The sequence below is a fragment of the Chlamydotis macqueenii genome, chromosome 7 (assembly GCF_036417535.1).
Source record: "Chlamydotis macqueenii isolate bChlMac1 chromosome 7, bChlMac1.mat, whole genome shotgun sequence".
Lineage (NCBI taxonomy): Eukaryota > Metazoa > Chordata > Aves > Otidiformes > Otididae > Chlamydotis > Chlamydotis macqueenii.
The window spans coordinates 28,645,022-28,659,260 of NC_141562.1; the positions used below are offsets into that span (position 1 = coordinate 28,645,022).

Genomic DNA, 14,239 nt, shown 5'->3' on the forward strand with positions numbered 1-14,239 from the left:
GAGAAAGGGGTGAAGATCTCCAAGCTGTGACCAAAACACAGTGGCAGCATCCCTGCAACAAAAGCCCACAGGGTTGAGGCAGCATGGAGGGATGAGCTTGGCAGTGAAGGGCAGGAGGTATCTGATGAGGCTCCCTGGGCTGGTGCCTACAGGAGAAGGCAAGTCTGGATTGCCCCACCTCTGTCCCTGTGCGCTGGAGGAGACAGTGGGACAGGAACAGGCCAAGAGCTCTGGGTGGGATGATTGGTTCCTGACTGTAAAGAGGGAATCAAGATGGTGAAAAGGTGTAGTAAGGCCACTCAAATTTAGCAAATTTCTTTCAGTGCCATGTCCCCTCTCCCCACTGAAGTGCCTGAGACAACCACAGCAGCTTTGGTTCAAGAGGACAAAAGGTTCCTCGGCTGTTGTGTTTCACTGTTTGGCAGAAATCTTCCTTTTCTCCCTTCCCATGGGAAACACTTGGAGACACCTACCCAGGCTGGGTCTTTGCCAGGACATCCAGGACACCATTCTTGGGAACATCTGTGGCCAGCAGTGCAGCCCCCCAGTGGGTCTCCACCGACTGGCACAGTTTTCTGCTTGAACTTCCGCCATCACCCAGGAGAGCAGCTGCTTTCCTGCCTCACAGGTCTCCCTCCCAGACAGCTGAGGCTGTGGCGTTCGGCTGACAACTTCCCGATCGTTCAGCCTCACTGCCCGCACATCGATTTTGCTGAGAAAATCACAATTTGTCACAGTACAACCTGTTCAGAGATCCCTTGCTTGTCCTTTGATCCTGCGGCACAGTCAGTACCTACATCGTCACCTTTGGTAGGAACGTTTTCCCTGATCTGTTTCAGTCGATAGCACACACTCCTGAGACAGCACGGACTGGTTGATGTGTGAGCCGGGTTTCCCAGCTGAGATGAAAGCTAGTATTTCCAGGTGGTGGTGGGAAACCACTTGGATATTTAAATATATATACACCTAACTGCAGAGGCCAGCGTGTGAAAATGGTCTTTTAAAGCACTTGTTCCACTTTTGCTTCTTGGATAACATGGCTAGGAGGCCAGGCAACTTCATTTCTCTTCCCAGTCCTTTTCTGCTTGGCTACATGATACTGAACATGATACAGAACTCTTGAGGGAAATACTCATTTCATGCAATTTAAGGAAGATTAATATTTCCCTCAGAATTTCTTAGGGGGTGGGGGGAAGAAAACTATGTATACCAACATTTCCCTTTGCATAGATATTTTCTTTAAAATATGAGGAATCCAAGCTGTTGTTATCCCATTGCTGTTTTTAGATCCAATACTGAACATGACTTTGACTAAAACACTTCCAGTGTAAATGTTAAGAATGATTCCTTCTTTTATTAAATATATTCTTACCCCATCATTTAACATTATGGACAATGCTTTGGTGCACCTACACACAGTGATTTTCAGAAGACCACAGAGCAGAGAAGGTCTCGCACTTGCGTCTTACCTTGCAGCAGCTCACTTTACCACTAGATGTCTTTGTGCACTGCCTGGCGATCCAGAGCACGGTTCCTGGTGGCCAAGGCCAGGCTGATAGTGAACCGAAGTTGCAGAGGCCTTTTGTCCATTGTATGCATTTTTTTAACTTAATAATTGCTTTGTGTCCAGGAAGAGCTGTAATTCCATGATACTGCCCACACATCCTGCACTGCCAGGGGTTATACAAGTACTTGTAAGTCATAACAACAGACAGAAGTAGTACTGGCCTGGGTGCTCTGCACACATAAGCCTCTGCTGAGTGTCACCACATCCCTTCCACGATGTGTCACAAAGCACAGGCCGAACTGGCTGCTTCTGTTAGGCCTCTTCAGACATCTGCCCTGTGCCTAGCACAGGGCAGCCCTATACATATTTCTTCACTGTCTGAGCTGGATGCACACATAAAGGTGGGATTATCTGGTTCTTGCCCTTCTTCAGGCTGCCAAACCCAACAAATCACTGACTGCAAGAGAAGGCAGACAGAGTAAACGGCGGGTTGGAAATTTTTATTCAGTAATCAGTCCTGCTGTATGAATAGCATCTTAGCAACCAGAAGCCAAGTATGCAAAAATACTGAGTTTTCACAGTGAAAAACCAGACAGTATAAAATATTCCAGTATTGCCTCTTAGAACCATTTCAAGAAGACCCCTGTTTCAAAGGCAACACACTTATTTATTTTGTTTGCTTTCTATTCTCAACCCCTTCCCCTCCCACCCCCCAAAAAAACCTGTTCAGACCGTAACCCTCCTTACACCCACATTACCCGCACATGCTGGGGGGAGAGAAACACTACATGAAATCCCCCTCCTGATTTCCAAAGGTTTATTGAAGTGTTCTCCCAGCGGTGTCAAGGGCCGAGAAGATGCAGATCATAGTGACACCAAGCGGTCCTGATGTTCTACACACCAAAGACAACTGTGGTGCTACTGCACTCTGACAAGAGGCTCCGTCTCCCGGATGAGCCACTGAAGAGCTTCGTGCCGGCCTTGCCTCTCCAGTTCTGCTCCAATTACTTCCCTGCACTTCTGATGGTAGTCGTCCACCCAGTTACACTAGGGAAAGGGAAGGGTATGACATTCAGCATAAACACAGAAGAGTTGGTCCCTTACAAGTTATGTACAGCCAAAGACATTTGTAGGTCCTCGTGCTCTTTGGGACTGAGCTGTTAGGCTGGGATGGGATCCTACCCTAAAGAGACAGATCTCTAATACATGGAAGTGACTTGTAAATTTGATGAGGGTAAGAACTGAAGCAATTCATTCTGGGTTTTCAGAGAAGTCAAGGTTTAGTTCAAGTTCAGTTGACAAGCATTTAAAGTCTCTGCAAATCACTGCCTTAAGCAAGTCAGAACAGCTAACTTGGCACAGCCTAGTAAATAGCTTTGCAAATTTGTAACTGAACAATGCAGTCCTGAGACACAAGTTGTCCTATTGATCCGATCAGGTAACCTTACAGCGGTTTTGGTACTCTTCACAGTCCTCTTCAGAAAAAGGAAATGCAAATAGGATTATCATTCAGAAAACAAGGATGGGTTGAGGCAAAATAAAGAGTACGGTAGAAAAACAGGATGAAACACAGCATGGTGAAGGCAGTGGGAGACCTAAACAGAAAGTTTAGAGTATGAAGCTATTCACAAAATAAATGCTGCTGTGTAGGTATCATTGATGTCTGCTCAGAGTCCATATGTACTGCAGAATGTGGTGTGGCTGAATGGGATTGGTCACAAGTAGATACAGACAACAACACAGGACAGTCATTAGCATAACTCTCTGGGGATACAGCATGATAGTCTGACAGAAGCAAATTAAGGTAGGAGTAGGAAAGAGAAGAGATGACAGCAGCAAATACCACATCAAGGGGACTACCAAAATATCATCACCGGAAGGGTCTTCACTGCCTTCATCATAGAATAGATAGAAGGACCTCCGGAGAGTTCACCTAGTCGACCCTCCCACTCAAAGCTCGATCCAGTTTAAAATTAAGTCAGATTGCTCAGGATTGCTCTCTGGATCAATGAAATGGAACAGAGGCCAGTGGTTCTTGTCAACAGAACAGAACAAGCTGGTTTTACTGCAAACAAGGCAATGCAAATCTACTGTTTCACTTACCTCTTTTTGTGTCAGCAAATTAACATCAATCATTTTCGTCTGGATTGGAACCAGGGTTAAGGGTTCAAAAGTCAGGCTCCCTCTGTTCTTGAAATTGTACTGCAGCAGAAAGACAAATGAAGTTGTAAATTCTCAGAAACAGCTCTAGACAGATCACATTTACTCCTTGGTTCATGTACCCACTACAGAACAACCCATGTAACATTCAGATGACAGAGTATCAACTTACAATAACATTTTTCTTCTACCTCAGGCAAAGAATCTCAACATAAACCTTAGTTATTTCTTTCAATGGTCACTTTTTAAAGGCCATGTCTCAGGTCACAACTGTACAGAACTCATCTTGATGACTATATGGTCATTTTCAGTTTGGCATTTCTAAAAGTATAACCCAGACAGACTGGCAATTACAAAGTCAAAATCTGTCTGTAGTTTTGTTTCTACTGCGACTGAGGACCCTTTATCAGAGAAGAAAATCCCAAATTGAGAAGATCAACCAGCTCCACAGCAATGACTCCAAGGGGCTGAATAAAGATGCTTCTGGTCTTTGACATCCAGACAGAACACATTTTAAAACAACTCTCACACACACACACATTTCAACCTATGGCAACTCTGCAGAACCAGCAATATCTTCTGTGCCCCCTCAGCAAGGGAGACTTGGAATCAGTCTTCACCAAAGCAGGGTTTTGGAGATCAGCATAGTCCCACCTCAAGTTCCAGTACTTCAAGTTTTACAACTAGTGAGTCATGGAGAAAGGTGCATTTTGAGCAGGTCATTCACCTTGGTTTCAGTGGGGATCACAAGGACGACGTTTTCTATTCTGATCCCAAAGGAACCATCTTCATAATAGCCAGGCTCTGCAAAAACAGACAGTAATTAACTAAGAAGCCACATAGCTGCACTGTGTGAATACTTATTCCCTATGGCCAAACTTCCCCTCCACAGCTTTAGTCCACTGAAGTCACTAAGCAATCTTGACATCAGGAATCCATGGAGGCAAACAAATTTCTGACTCTACTTAATCTGCATAGAAGCCCTGAGCAAGGTGACAGCAAAAGTTCTCAAAGAGAGGGGAAACAAGACAGACAGCCCTCGAGCTCAGAAAGTCTCCTTCCAAGTTGAGAGACAGCACAGAGTACATGCACTACAAATACCAGAAACTCTGAAAATATTAATCCCTTTATGAAAGGTAGGTGGGAAACCCCTTTTCCAAAACACTTTGAGAGTGCTCCCCTGACTCCCTGAGAGGACGCTGCAGCCCTGAAGGAATATAAGTCTTTCAAACCCCAGCAAGCTGTTGATTTATTACTAGACGAATAAGGCATGTAAAGATTTAACAGCTGTCTCAGATAGCCCATAGCAAAAACATGATTAGCTCCTGAAAGCCTGGTGTCCACCTTGTTGTAGCCAGCTCTTCCACTGCAGAATGGGAAAAAGCATGCCAGAGCTGGGCTGGTCAGCAGCACACCTCTGCTGAGGTTTGCACTGTAGGTAGCAGGAAGCAGGCCTGCAGTACCCAATGGCAAAGATGCTTTATGGGAGGTGAAAGAACTAAAATCAGAGGGTCTTTACCTAGACAGCTTGAATTAGAATTAAAGTAACAAACTGAGAAGGGAAGACCAGAGCTTGGTTTCACCTTTCCTTTACATGTCAAATTTATTCCCTCTGCCTCTTAAGGAGCTTGGTCCCTCCCCCAGTAACGAGAGAGAATCACCAATGCTAAATACCATCAGAGACGATCATGCCAGCCTCCAAGGGCTCATCTGCAAAGGTTTTGTAGCTAATGCCGCAAGGACCCTCATGCACATTTAAGAAAGAGCCAACTCCGTGTCCTGTTCCGTGCAGGTAATCCAAACCACAGTCCCACAAGGCAGAGCGGGCAAAGGAATCTAGAAGGTGACCTGTAGGGCAAGGGGAAGAGACAGACATGGAGAGAGAATTTTATCAAGTCCCGCTTCCTCAGAGATGCTGATAAACACACTGAAGACTCAAACCTGGAAAACAGGCAAAAAAAAACCTCAATCAACTAAACAAAAAATCCCATAACCATCCCCTCAAAAAACCTCCACGACCAACCAAAGAAAGCAAGTCATTGGTTTATTAAAAGTTACAGGGCAGATTTGGCAAGTCTGACACAAAGCCCTTTCTTAACTAAAGAGCCCCCCTCTCTCTCATGCTACACAGCTCTTCAGAAGATGGTCTGCAACAGAAATATTGTACTGCTGCTTGCCCCACTGGGGCTTTCAGGAAAGAATCTAATGGTTAAATGTTCCACAGAGAATTCAGTACATTTCTTAAAAGGTACACTAAGTCAACTCAAAGCAGAAGACTCGCCAATTGTATTTGGTGAACTAATTCTTGCCTAGATGGCAAATCATTTCAGGTTGTTTCAACCAGAATGCAGAGGATTTCTGTTGCCTGCATGTGAACATCAAGCCTGCATGTCCAACTTCAGACACCCTCCAGTTTCAGTTGGGGTTTCTCATACCACTACGCAGCTGCTTCTTCCTCACCTACCCAAGAATGAGAACTGGAGAAAACTCCAAGAAGAGAGATTTTTGTTAAGGTGTCTGATCAGGGAGAAAATAGCTCTGCCACAAATTCACCAGGGGTGAATGTATGCCACAGCTTCTCCTGCACAAAATCAAAACAGCTCCTTTGTGTGTCATTTTCCCATGCTGCTCTCTGATAAAAGAGATTCCACATTAACTGGAAGAGAACTAGCCAGTCCTTTTGAAGCTGGAAAGTGACCTCTCCCTTTGATAGGGCCCTGAGTAAAACATAAAGACAACCTCCAAACACAGCAAGGCCACAGATGTGTTAGAGTGCCATTGACTGATGAGAGACACTATCACCCTAGAACCAGAGCACTTTGAACACCCTTCAGACTTCTCCCCTCAGAATTTTCTGCACTGATTGATGTCGAGAGAGAACACATCAGTAATCCAGAATCCAAAATGTTGTTATGGAAACAGACACAGTTACATCAACATCTACCTAACACATCTGGACCTGTCAACAATAACGTTGCTCTCAGACCACTAAATGGTTCTTCAGAGGTCACTGCTGTAGCCAAATCACTCCAACTCACCAACCTACCTTTGGTTCCATTTGGGAAGATGGCTGCACTCACAGCTATATGTCCCTTCAGGACATAGGTGAAGCATTCCTGTCAAAGAAATGTGTGCCATAAGTAAATAGGGAGAGACAAGACTTTGTCTTCCCCAGGAATGGAAAGAAACGCTGCATCTTGTAGCAAGTTGCAGAGGATTTGGAAAAACTTGCTCATGCTTTTCTATGGCTGGTAATGCCAAAGCAAACCATGAGCAGAAAGAGTTTAAATTACTCTGAAGATCTTTCTCCACTAATTATGGAGTGTGTGTCACAAACTCAGACTGCAGGTTTAGCAGCAGGATTCACCTGACCTACATGACTGATTTTCTTTGTGGCTGTAGTTTTAATTCCTGAGCATACCCTACAGCATATTTTCATCACTGAGTGAACTATAATGATGAAATTAGTTTTAATTAAAGAAGCAATTTAAATCAAACAAAATTACATTGCTGAATTTCCAACACAGACCTTCTTAGATAAGTCTGAGACTGGTTTTTTTATATGGTACACTAGACACATGCCACTACTGCAGCCTTGCATTAGACACTGAGCTTTGCACTAAATTAAATCCTCTTAACTCCTATGTTGGACAAGTCAGTAATGTTTACCTTCAGCCCACTGATGTTATTACTTCTTAGAGCAGACATGTCACTTTGCAGATGAGAGGTGTGCATTTTAAGATAGAAAGGTGTCATTCTCTAAATCGCTTAGTTTATATTTTGGAAGTCTAAAGTCTGACAGCCTCCTTTTCAATCTTTATCAGAATGCTGTCACATATTTAAATAAATGAAACTTGATAGAGCACTTTGACTATATAGTGATAGGGCACATCACTCATTTGTTTAAGTACCTCTGATAATAAGGGTCAGATTGCAAACCACACTGTGATGCCAACTTACCTTTTCATAGGCTGATGGCGTGCCAAAATGCATTGTCCTGGTCACATCTGTTGTACCATCTCTTCCAGGGGCAAACAAAGATGGAGGAAGCAAAGGGACGGGGGAAAAAGAAAGATCAAAGTGAGAATGCGCACAAAACCCAGTTTTAACTGCAGCAAACCAACTAAACTCATAAATTGGTAAAGTCATCTGCTCTGTGCTAGACAAGACTGATGATACAAAGTTCCTAATCTCAAAAATTCTGCACACACGTCCCAGATTTAGCAATAATGATGTACAATTCAAAATGCTACCTTTCATCCATAAGCATACCAAAGCTCTTCGCAAATTAGAATCTAAACTGCTCATAAAAAAAAAAGATTCTAATTTGAGGTTTAGCATTGAGAACAGAACAGAGAAGGTCAAATTTAGTCTATTACTATGGAAGATGATTCATTTGCAGCTTAAAAATATATACTTAGGGACAAATGACAGCTACCAGCTCAGGAAAGGGAAGTGTAAGGGGTAATAGTGTCCCTTCCATAGTGTTAAGATTTCTAGAAGGTATCCAGTATTTGGATAGGGTTAGTCTGAGACATCAGAAATTGGCTCTAAGTTCCTTCTACAAATATCATTTTGAGCCTGCTGTGAAAAACACCGAGGCTCTTGAAATAATGAGTTCCCTTTGAAACACTCCTGTGCCTACACTTTTCCCCAGCATAGACAGGCCATGGTCACAAAGAACTCACAGTTTAACTTCTCATCAGGGACAATGCTGTGCTAAGTGCGACTAATGTCCAGCTTACATTGCATTCAAAGGGCTGCTTTTCATAGTGGCACTAAGGAAATCATTGATTAGGCCATCAGAGGGCAGGAAAAAAAAAGATCTCCTTGTAAAAATCTTATCAAAAGATGTCTGTATCGTTCTTTTTTAAAGTTCTTCCTGACTGACATAACAAAAAGGCATAGGTCTAAAGACAAAGCTCATCTCAAAGGAGTAGCCAGGTCTGTCCTGCATCTTTTGAACAAGCCACTTCTCATCTATTTACACTGGTTAAAAACATCACTTCTTTCATTTTCCACGGAGTCAGAGCTCCACAGTAAACAGCTGCAGAGATTGAAGCCGCTCAATGCCACTCTCAAAACAGCACTGAATGAGTCAACACACAAGATGCCTTCTCAGAAACACACCTGAGACCCAAGCAGCCACTGGGATGGGTATACTCAGAATCCCACAAACTCCCTCCAGAGAGGATACAACAAGAAGGCTCTTCGTGAAATGGCACTGTGCTCAAAACCACACATTGCCGTGCTTGCCACAGCAACTGTGAGCTGACCCTGCAGGTGGTCACTGGGAGCAGAAAATGTAGCAGTTCAGCACCATTCATTCCACTCACTTGTACTGTGCTCCTGAGTCCAGGAGGTAGATCTCATTCACAGATAGTGTTCTGTTGGTCTCAGGAACTGGCCTGTTCAGTTAAACACAAAGGTTTTGGTTCCACAGTTTTAAGGTCTTCAGCCTACATCTACAGTCCAGAAATCATATTAAGTGCAAGCTTGGATGTGTCAGCTCTGATTTCTTGTGTCAGTGATGGAAATCTTACACATAATAATAAGCCAGGGATCATACTGAGGAGTGTATTTGTCTACAGTAAATAGCACTACAGTACAGAGAATAGCATTATTGTTTCCAGCAAAACCTTCAACATCTGTTCCCGGACATATTTCCGAACAGCCTGCACTTCATACTCATCCTTCCCAGACTTCTACCCCCAAAATAGCCCTTTTCTGTGGCCGCTGAGCAGATCAGCATCATAATACATGCATGCTGCCAGCAGGGAGAGATCTTTATTTAGTAAGTGTGGAAGCTCTGGTGGAATAAAGCAAGATGGCAATCAACAGCAAGTACATCTCCCTGGAGTATTCTGTTGTGATCCACAAAGAAGCCAGATAGCTCGTTCCAATCATGTTTGCTGAAGGATGAAAGGAGAAGCTGTATCTCTCTTACTTGTAGTGAATGATGGCTCCATTTGGACCCGTGCTTGATATGGTAGCAAAACTCAATTCAACAAAGTCTTTCTGTTGGCTGAAAGAGAAAGACTGTGATCACTACAGCACAAGAAGAAAAGCACACCAGGCACCTGGGCTACCTGGTGTGCCCCATTCTCGTTTCACATCATCTCAGCTTTCTCCTTAGTCCTGAAAGCTACCTAGGCAAGCACATGAGGGTAGGAGAATTGTACAGATCCAAGCCCTATCCTCCCAGCCATGTGGAAACCTGTTTTCCATCTCTACCCTTTCCTTAAAAGCAGAAAATTCAGCACCCAGACCACCCAGGACAGAGGTGTCCTGAACAATGTCTCTTTTGTTACTTATTTACTCAAAGGCATTTTTAGAGGTCCTGTTGATGTACACATGAGAGTATCTCTCAACACAAATGGTGCTCACTCTCCATCAGAAGAGAAGGAAATCTAACTCTTACATCAACTCCTCTGTGGTAAGAAAGCAACTGTCTTGTATTTAAGTGTCCTAACCTGTGGCACTCCTCATTGCTATCTCAAAAGGAAAGCAGGTAAGATCCAGTGGGTTGGGACTTGTATCTCCCAAGAGGCCCAATTCTTCCCCAACTCTTTCAAGTGTTCAAAGAAATCCTGTAGTAATAGCTTATCCTCAGTAAAATATATCTGTGAGTGAGTTGGATTTCTAAAGAATAAAATAAAAACAAAAGATAAAAATGCCACCCAGAAAACATCCTCACAGGGGATTTACTTTTTACCTGCGAAACTCCTCTGCTTTGTCTGCAGCAATTATTTCTGTTACTGTTCCCTTTGGAACCTAGTGGACAAAGATGTAGGTTGAATTAGTACACCAACCAGCAAAGAAAACGCTACATGCTTATGCACTGGGCCTCATCTGTGCATTATGAAACCCAATCTTGATGTGGCCTCTTACCAGGTTTTCTGTCCTCGTTCCTCAGTAAAGACAAAGACAAACTTAGTAATACTGTGCAGGGCATATGAGAAGCAGAAAGCAGAGATGTTCACAGCAGGATTGCTGAACCCTGACTAGGAAGCAGTTAGTGCAGTATTAACTTAACTGAGATATGTACACAGGTAAGATCTCACATCTCTTCACAGACAGGTTACACTATGTTTAAACAGTTCTCTCCAACAGCCCATGGCATTAGCAGCATTTTCATGCTTTTAAATCAGAAATAGAAGCAGTTGCAAGAAAAACAAAGGACATCCAATTTTACTTCAGGCATTTGATAAATCAAATGTTGTGACACAACTTCCCCAAGACTGGACAACTGGCAAAGGGGAACAAGAGCTGGTCTCATAACCCCTGAGGCAGATTTCTTGAGGTACTCAGACATGTAAAAAGGCACCTTCTGGAAGTCACCGAGCCATCTCCATAGGTAAAGTAAATAGACTCGGACATGCAGTAGCACAGAAAGAGCACAGCTTAGTAAGCTGCTGTGCAACATCTGGCACTCTGCACCTTCACTCTGTGAAGCAAACACAAGTAATTTGTCTTTATCCCATTTTCACTGCACGTGGGCACAACTGCACCTTTCCATTCATGAACGTCAAATCTGTCCATACTGCCAGACAACAGTAATGATCATGAGAACAATTCCAAAGTATTGCATGCACCAAACTGGATATTATTTCATGATTTACAGTACCAAACCAGCACAAGACAGTATTAACACTATATTAAGCCTTTGCAGGTAATTTCTCACCTGCTCCAGCTTTGGTCTGTGTAAAATGAATGGGGATACGTTTTAAAAAAAAATTAATTCAGCCTTGGATGGAAGCATGATTGAAATCCCCCCTAAAAACAGATAAAATTGTTTTCCTACTTTTAGCAAAGATGCTATAAAAACTATCAAAAAGTTTATGCTAATGAAGAATTTTACATACCAATAAAATCTCCAAGTTAAAAAAAAAAATTAATATACTACCTCTTTCTCCAGCCAGTTAAAGAGCTCACACAGGGCAACAGCATCTTTAATCTATGTTAAAATAGACACAAGAAAAGGGAATTGAGAAGAAAAAGTATTTATGAAGCCTCAGTATAAACAGGTTTTGATTCAAAAGAATTCCACCTGCAAGTTTCAGGAACACAAACTACAAGATGATTTAAGAGGTCTTTCCAAGTTCTGTATCCTGTAATTAATACAAGCACTGGAAATGTATCTGGACAATTAAATAAACCTTAATAAAGGTTTATTGCAGGGAAGTATCTTACTGTGAGGAATTACCAAGAACTCAGCAAACACTGGCTTTACCCCACACATGACTTTCAAGTCTCTTTCACGTCAGCACACAAGATCTTGCATTTCAGATTGCAGAAAGTAACCACACAACACATCTGGCAATGCGACAGGGGAACATGCCCTTCGGGCACACAGGAACCACATAGACTCTGCCACACAGCTTCTGGCTTCTCTCTTGCCTGATGACTCCCATTTTTCTTTCTTGCTTTTTTCTACATGCTTGCAGCATGCAGGGGCAAGAAGCAGGAGACAAGTATACAAAAGCAAGGCACAGTTTTGTCCTCAGGTGGCAGGTGACAAAGTGTGTCTGCTCAGTACAACTATTTTTACTTCCCTTTAACCAATAGGGAAAGAAAAGCATTGAAATGGAAAGTAGCAGTTCCCAAGAAACTGACAGAAAATATGGGACAAGTCCAGAACTGCCAGTCCTGCTTTAACTGGCACATTTTTCCTGTTGTGAAAACTGCTGCTGGAAAATTAACAGGAAATAAACAAGAGAAAACTTCAGCCCCATGATTAAACTGTTTCACAGACAGCTTCTTTGCTTGAAAATATGAAGCTTCCTGGGAAATAAGCCTCATTTGCAGAGTGTCATGATGATGACACAAAAACAGAGTGCTTAGAGGACACCAGCTGCTTCTAAACATCTTGGCCGGTGTTTTGCACCATGTGTCAAAGAATTTCTCTGTGTTCTTTAGGCTGTGTTTATTCAAGTGATAACAATTTGAAGACTCCACTGAGAAACACAACAGAACTAGCAAAGAGGAGAGAACATCCCTTTGAGGGCCCATACCCTAAACAACACTTCTCAAGTCTGCATCATTCTCCAACAGAGCAAGATTGGTTCCTCACACTATTACAAAGGTTCTTCACTCCAAGAGAATGCTAAACACAAAAAACCTGCTTCAACAACAGACAATATCTGAGAGAAAAACATTTTTATCCTGCCATCCAAATTCTTATTTGCTTTTTAACCCAAAAGACTAAAACTGAAAGGAAAATGTAATTTCTTTCCCTAAACATAAAGCAAACCTCCTGCCATGTGCAAGAAGGCTCTCAAGGCTTCACTTACATGTGCTCTTCTCATGCCTTCTGTTTCCGATGTGTTCTTCACAGCTTTGGCAATGCAGATGGGGGTATATGGGGTTAGGTATCGGTAAGCCTGCAGCAGAAGGACAGGGATTACTTGTGGATTAGTCAGACTACATAATCCTGCAGGTCTAATAACTCAGGCTGGCCACAATTTGTACTTTGACAGTCTCTCTCACCTTCAGAGCTGTGAGATATTGGTTGCCAGTAGTCAGCTAAGTGTGCTGGGGGGAAAAAAAAAAAAAAAAAAAAAAAAAAAAAAAAAAAAAAAAAGAGGAGAAACAGTCCCTGACTGAAGGAAGAACAACCACAGGGAAATCCAAGGAACTAAAGTGTCAACAGCTTGTCATAAAGCAGGGTGAAGACCTGGATATCCTAAATACCATCTATATCAATGTCTGAGCTATGGGTTTCCTGTTACTGCTGTACCCTAAAGGCCCAGAGACAGCCAACGACAAACACCAATCCCAGGGACTCAGCTGAAACTTGGGCTGTGCAAACAGACCTAAAAAGTCACTCTTACCCTCAGGCAGCAGGGAGCAAAGCGTACCCTGCCCAGGTACCAAGCACTGGAGTTGAACCTGGAGGGGCCCCCAAGGGTCTGGCTCCTCCAGCACTGAGCATCACCTGTTCTAATGATCAGAACCTCTAACAAACACATCAAGAGCCCAAGAAACAGGAAAGGCCTTTGCAAACCTGAGCTTTACCTGCTGTCCACTTCTGAGAGAAGGTTACATCTGCGGTTTGAGACAAAGCTTTCCTGTGCCTGGTCAAGGTGGCTCGGTATGGAGAACTAGATCCCTTACCACTGTGCACTTCCTCAAATATCAGCTGTCCTTAGATTAGCAGGAATACTTGGCTGGTTCTCAGTACGTCTTCAGAAATTCATCAGCTGAGGTAACTTGCCCAAGCCTCATCACACTTGGCATCAGAAGAAGAAACAAAGTCTTTTGCCCCATAGCTCTCTGTTCTACCCATTATATATCAGGAGACGGGATGAGCACCTACACAAGCACAGCCCAAGCAACATGCTGTTTTCCTATTCTCAATGCACCAGCATACAAATAAACACCACTCAAATTAATGGTAAAGTCCTGGTAGACCCTCAGCAAAGACCAATTTCACACAAATCCTACATGCTTACAGTTTCCAAATTCTGAAAAATGGCAAGACAATTACACTACATAATACAGAAACTAAAGTACTGAAGAAGCCACCAGAAAGTCAGGAAAGTCCTTTTAGTAGAGTCAGAACAAAACTTC

At 43.0% G+C, this 14,239-nt stretch overlaps 1 protein-coding gene across 1 annotated transcript in view; it reads right to left on the bottom strand.

Moving 5' to 3' along the window:
- Window positions 1-1,992: 1,992 nt before the first annotated feature.
- XPNPEP1 (X-prolyl aminopeptidase 1) overlaps window positions 1,993-14,239 on the bottom strand; it is a 31,397-nt gene continuing 19,150 nt past the window's right edge. Inside the window, exons 10-20 of the mRNA XM_086752168.1 lie at window positions 12,961-13,050; window positions 11,574-11,624; window positions 10,383-10,441; window positions 9,615-9,692; window positions 9,004-9,075; window positions 7,628-7,688; window positions 6,714-6,783; window positions 5,342-5,515; window positions 4,395-4,471; window positions 3,611-3,709; window positions 1,993-2,554 (exon numbers count right to left, since the gene is read on the bottom strand). Of these exons, the coding sequence (XP_086608294.1) occupies window positions 2,426-2,554; window positions 3,611-3,709; window positions 4,395-4,471; window positions 5,342-5,515; window positions 6,714-6,783; window positions 7,628-7,688; window positions 9,004-9,075; window positions 9,615-9,692; window positions 10,383-10,441; window positions 11,574-11,624; window positions 12,961-13,050 (960 nt within the window). The 3' untranslated portion in view covers window positions 1,993-2,425. The remainder of the gene's footprint in view (window positions 2,555-3,610; window positions 3,710-4,394; window positions 4,472-5,341; window positions 5,516-6,713; window positions 6,784-7,627; window positions 7,689-9,003; window positions 9,076-9,614; window positions 9,693-10,382; window positions 10,442-11,573; window positions 11,625-12,960; window positions 13,051-14,239) is intronic.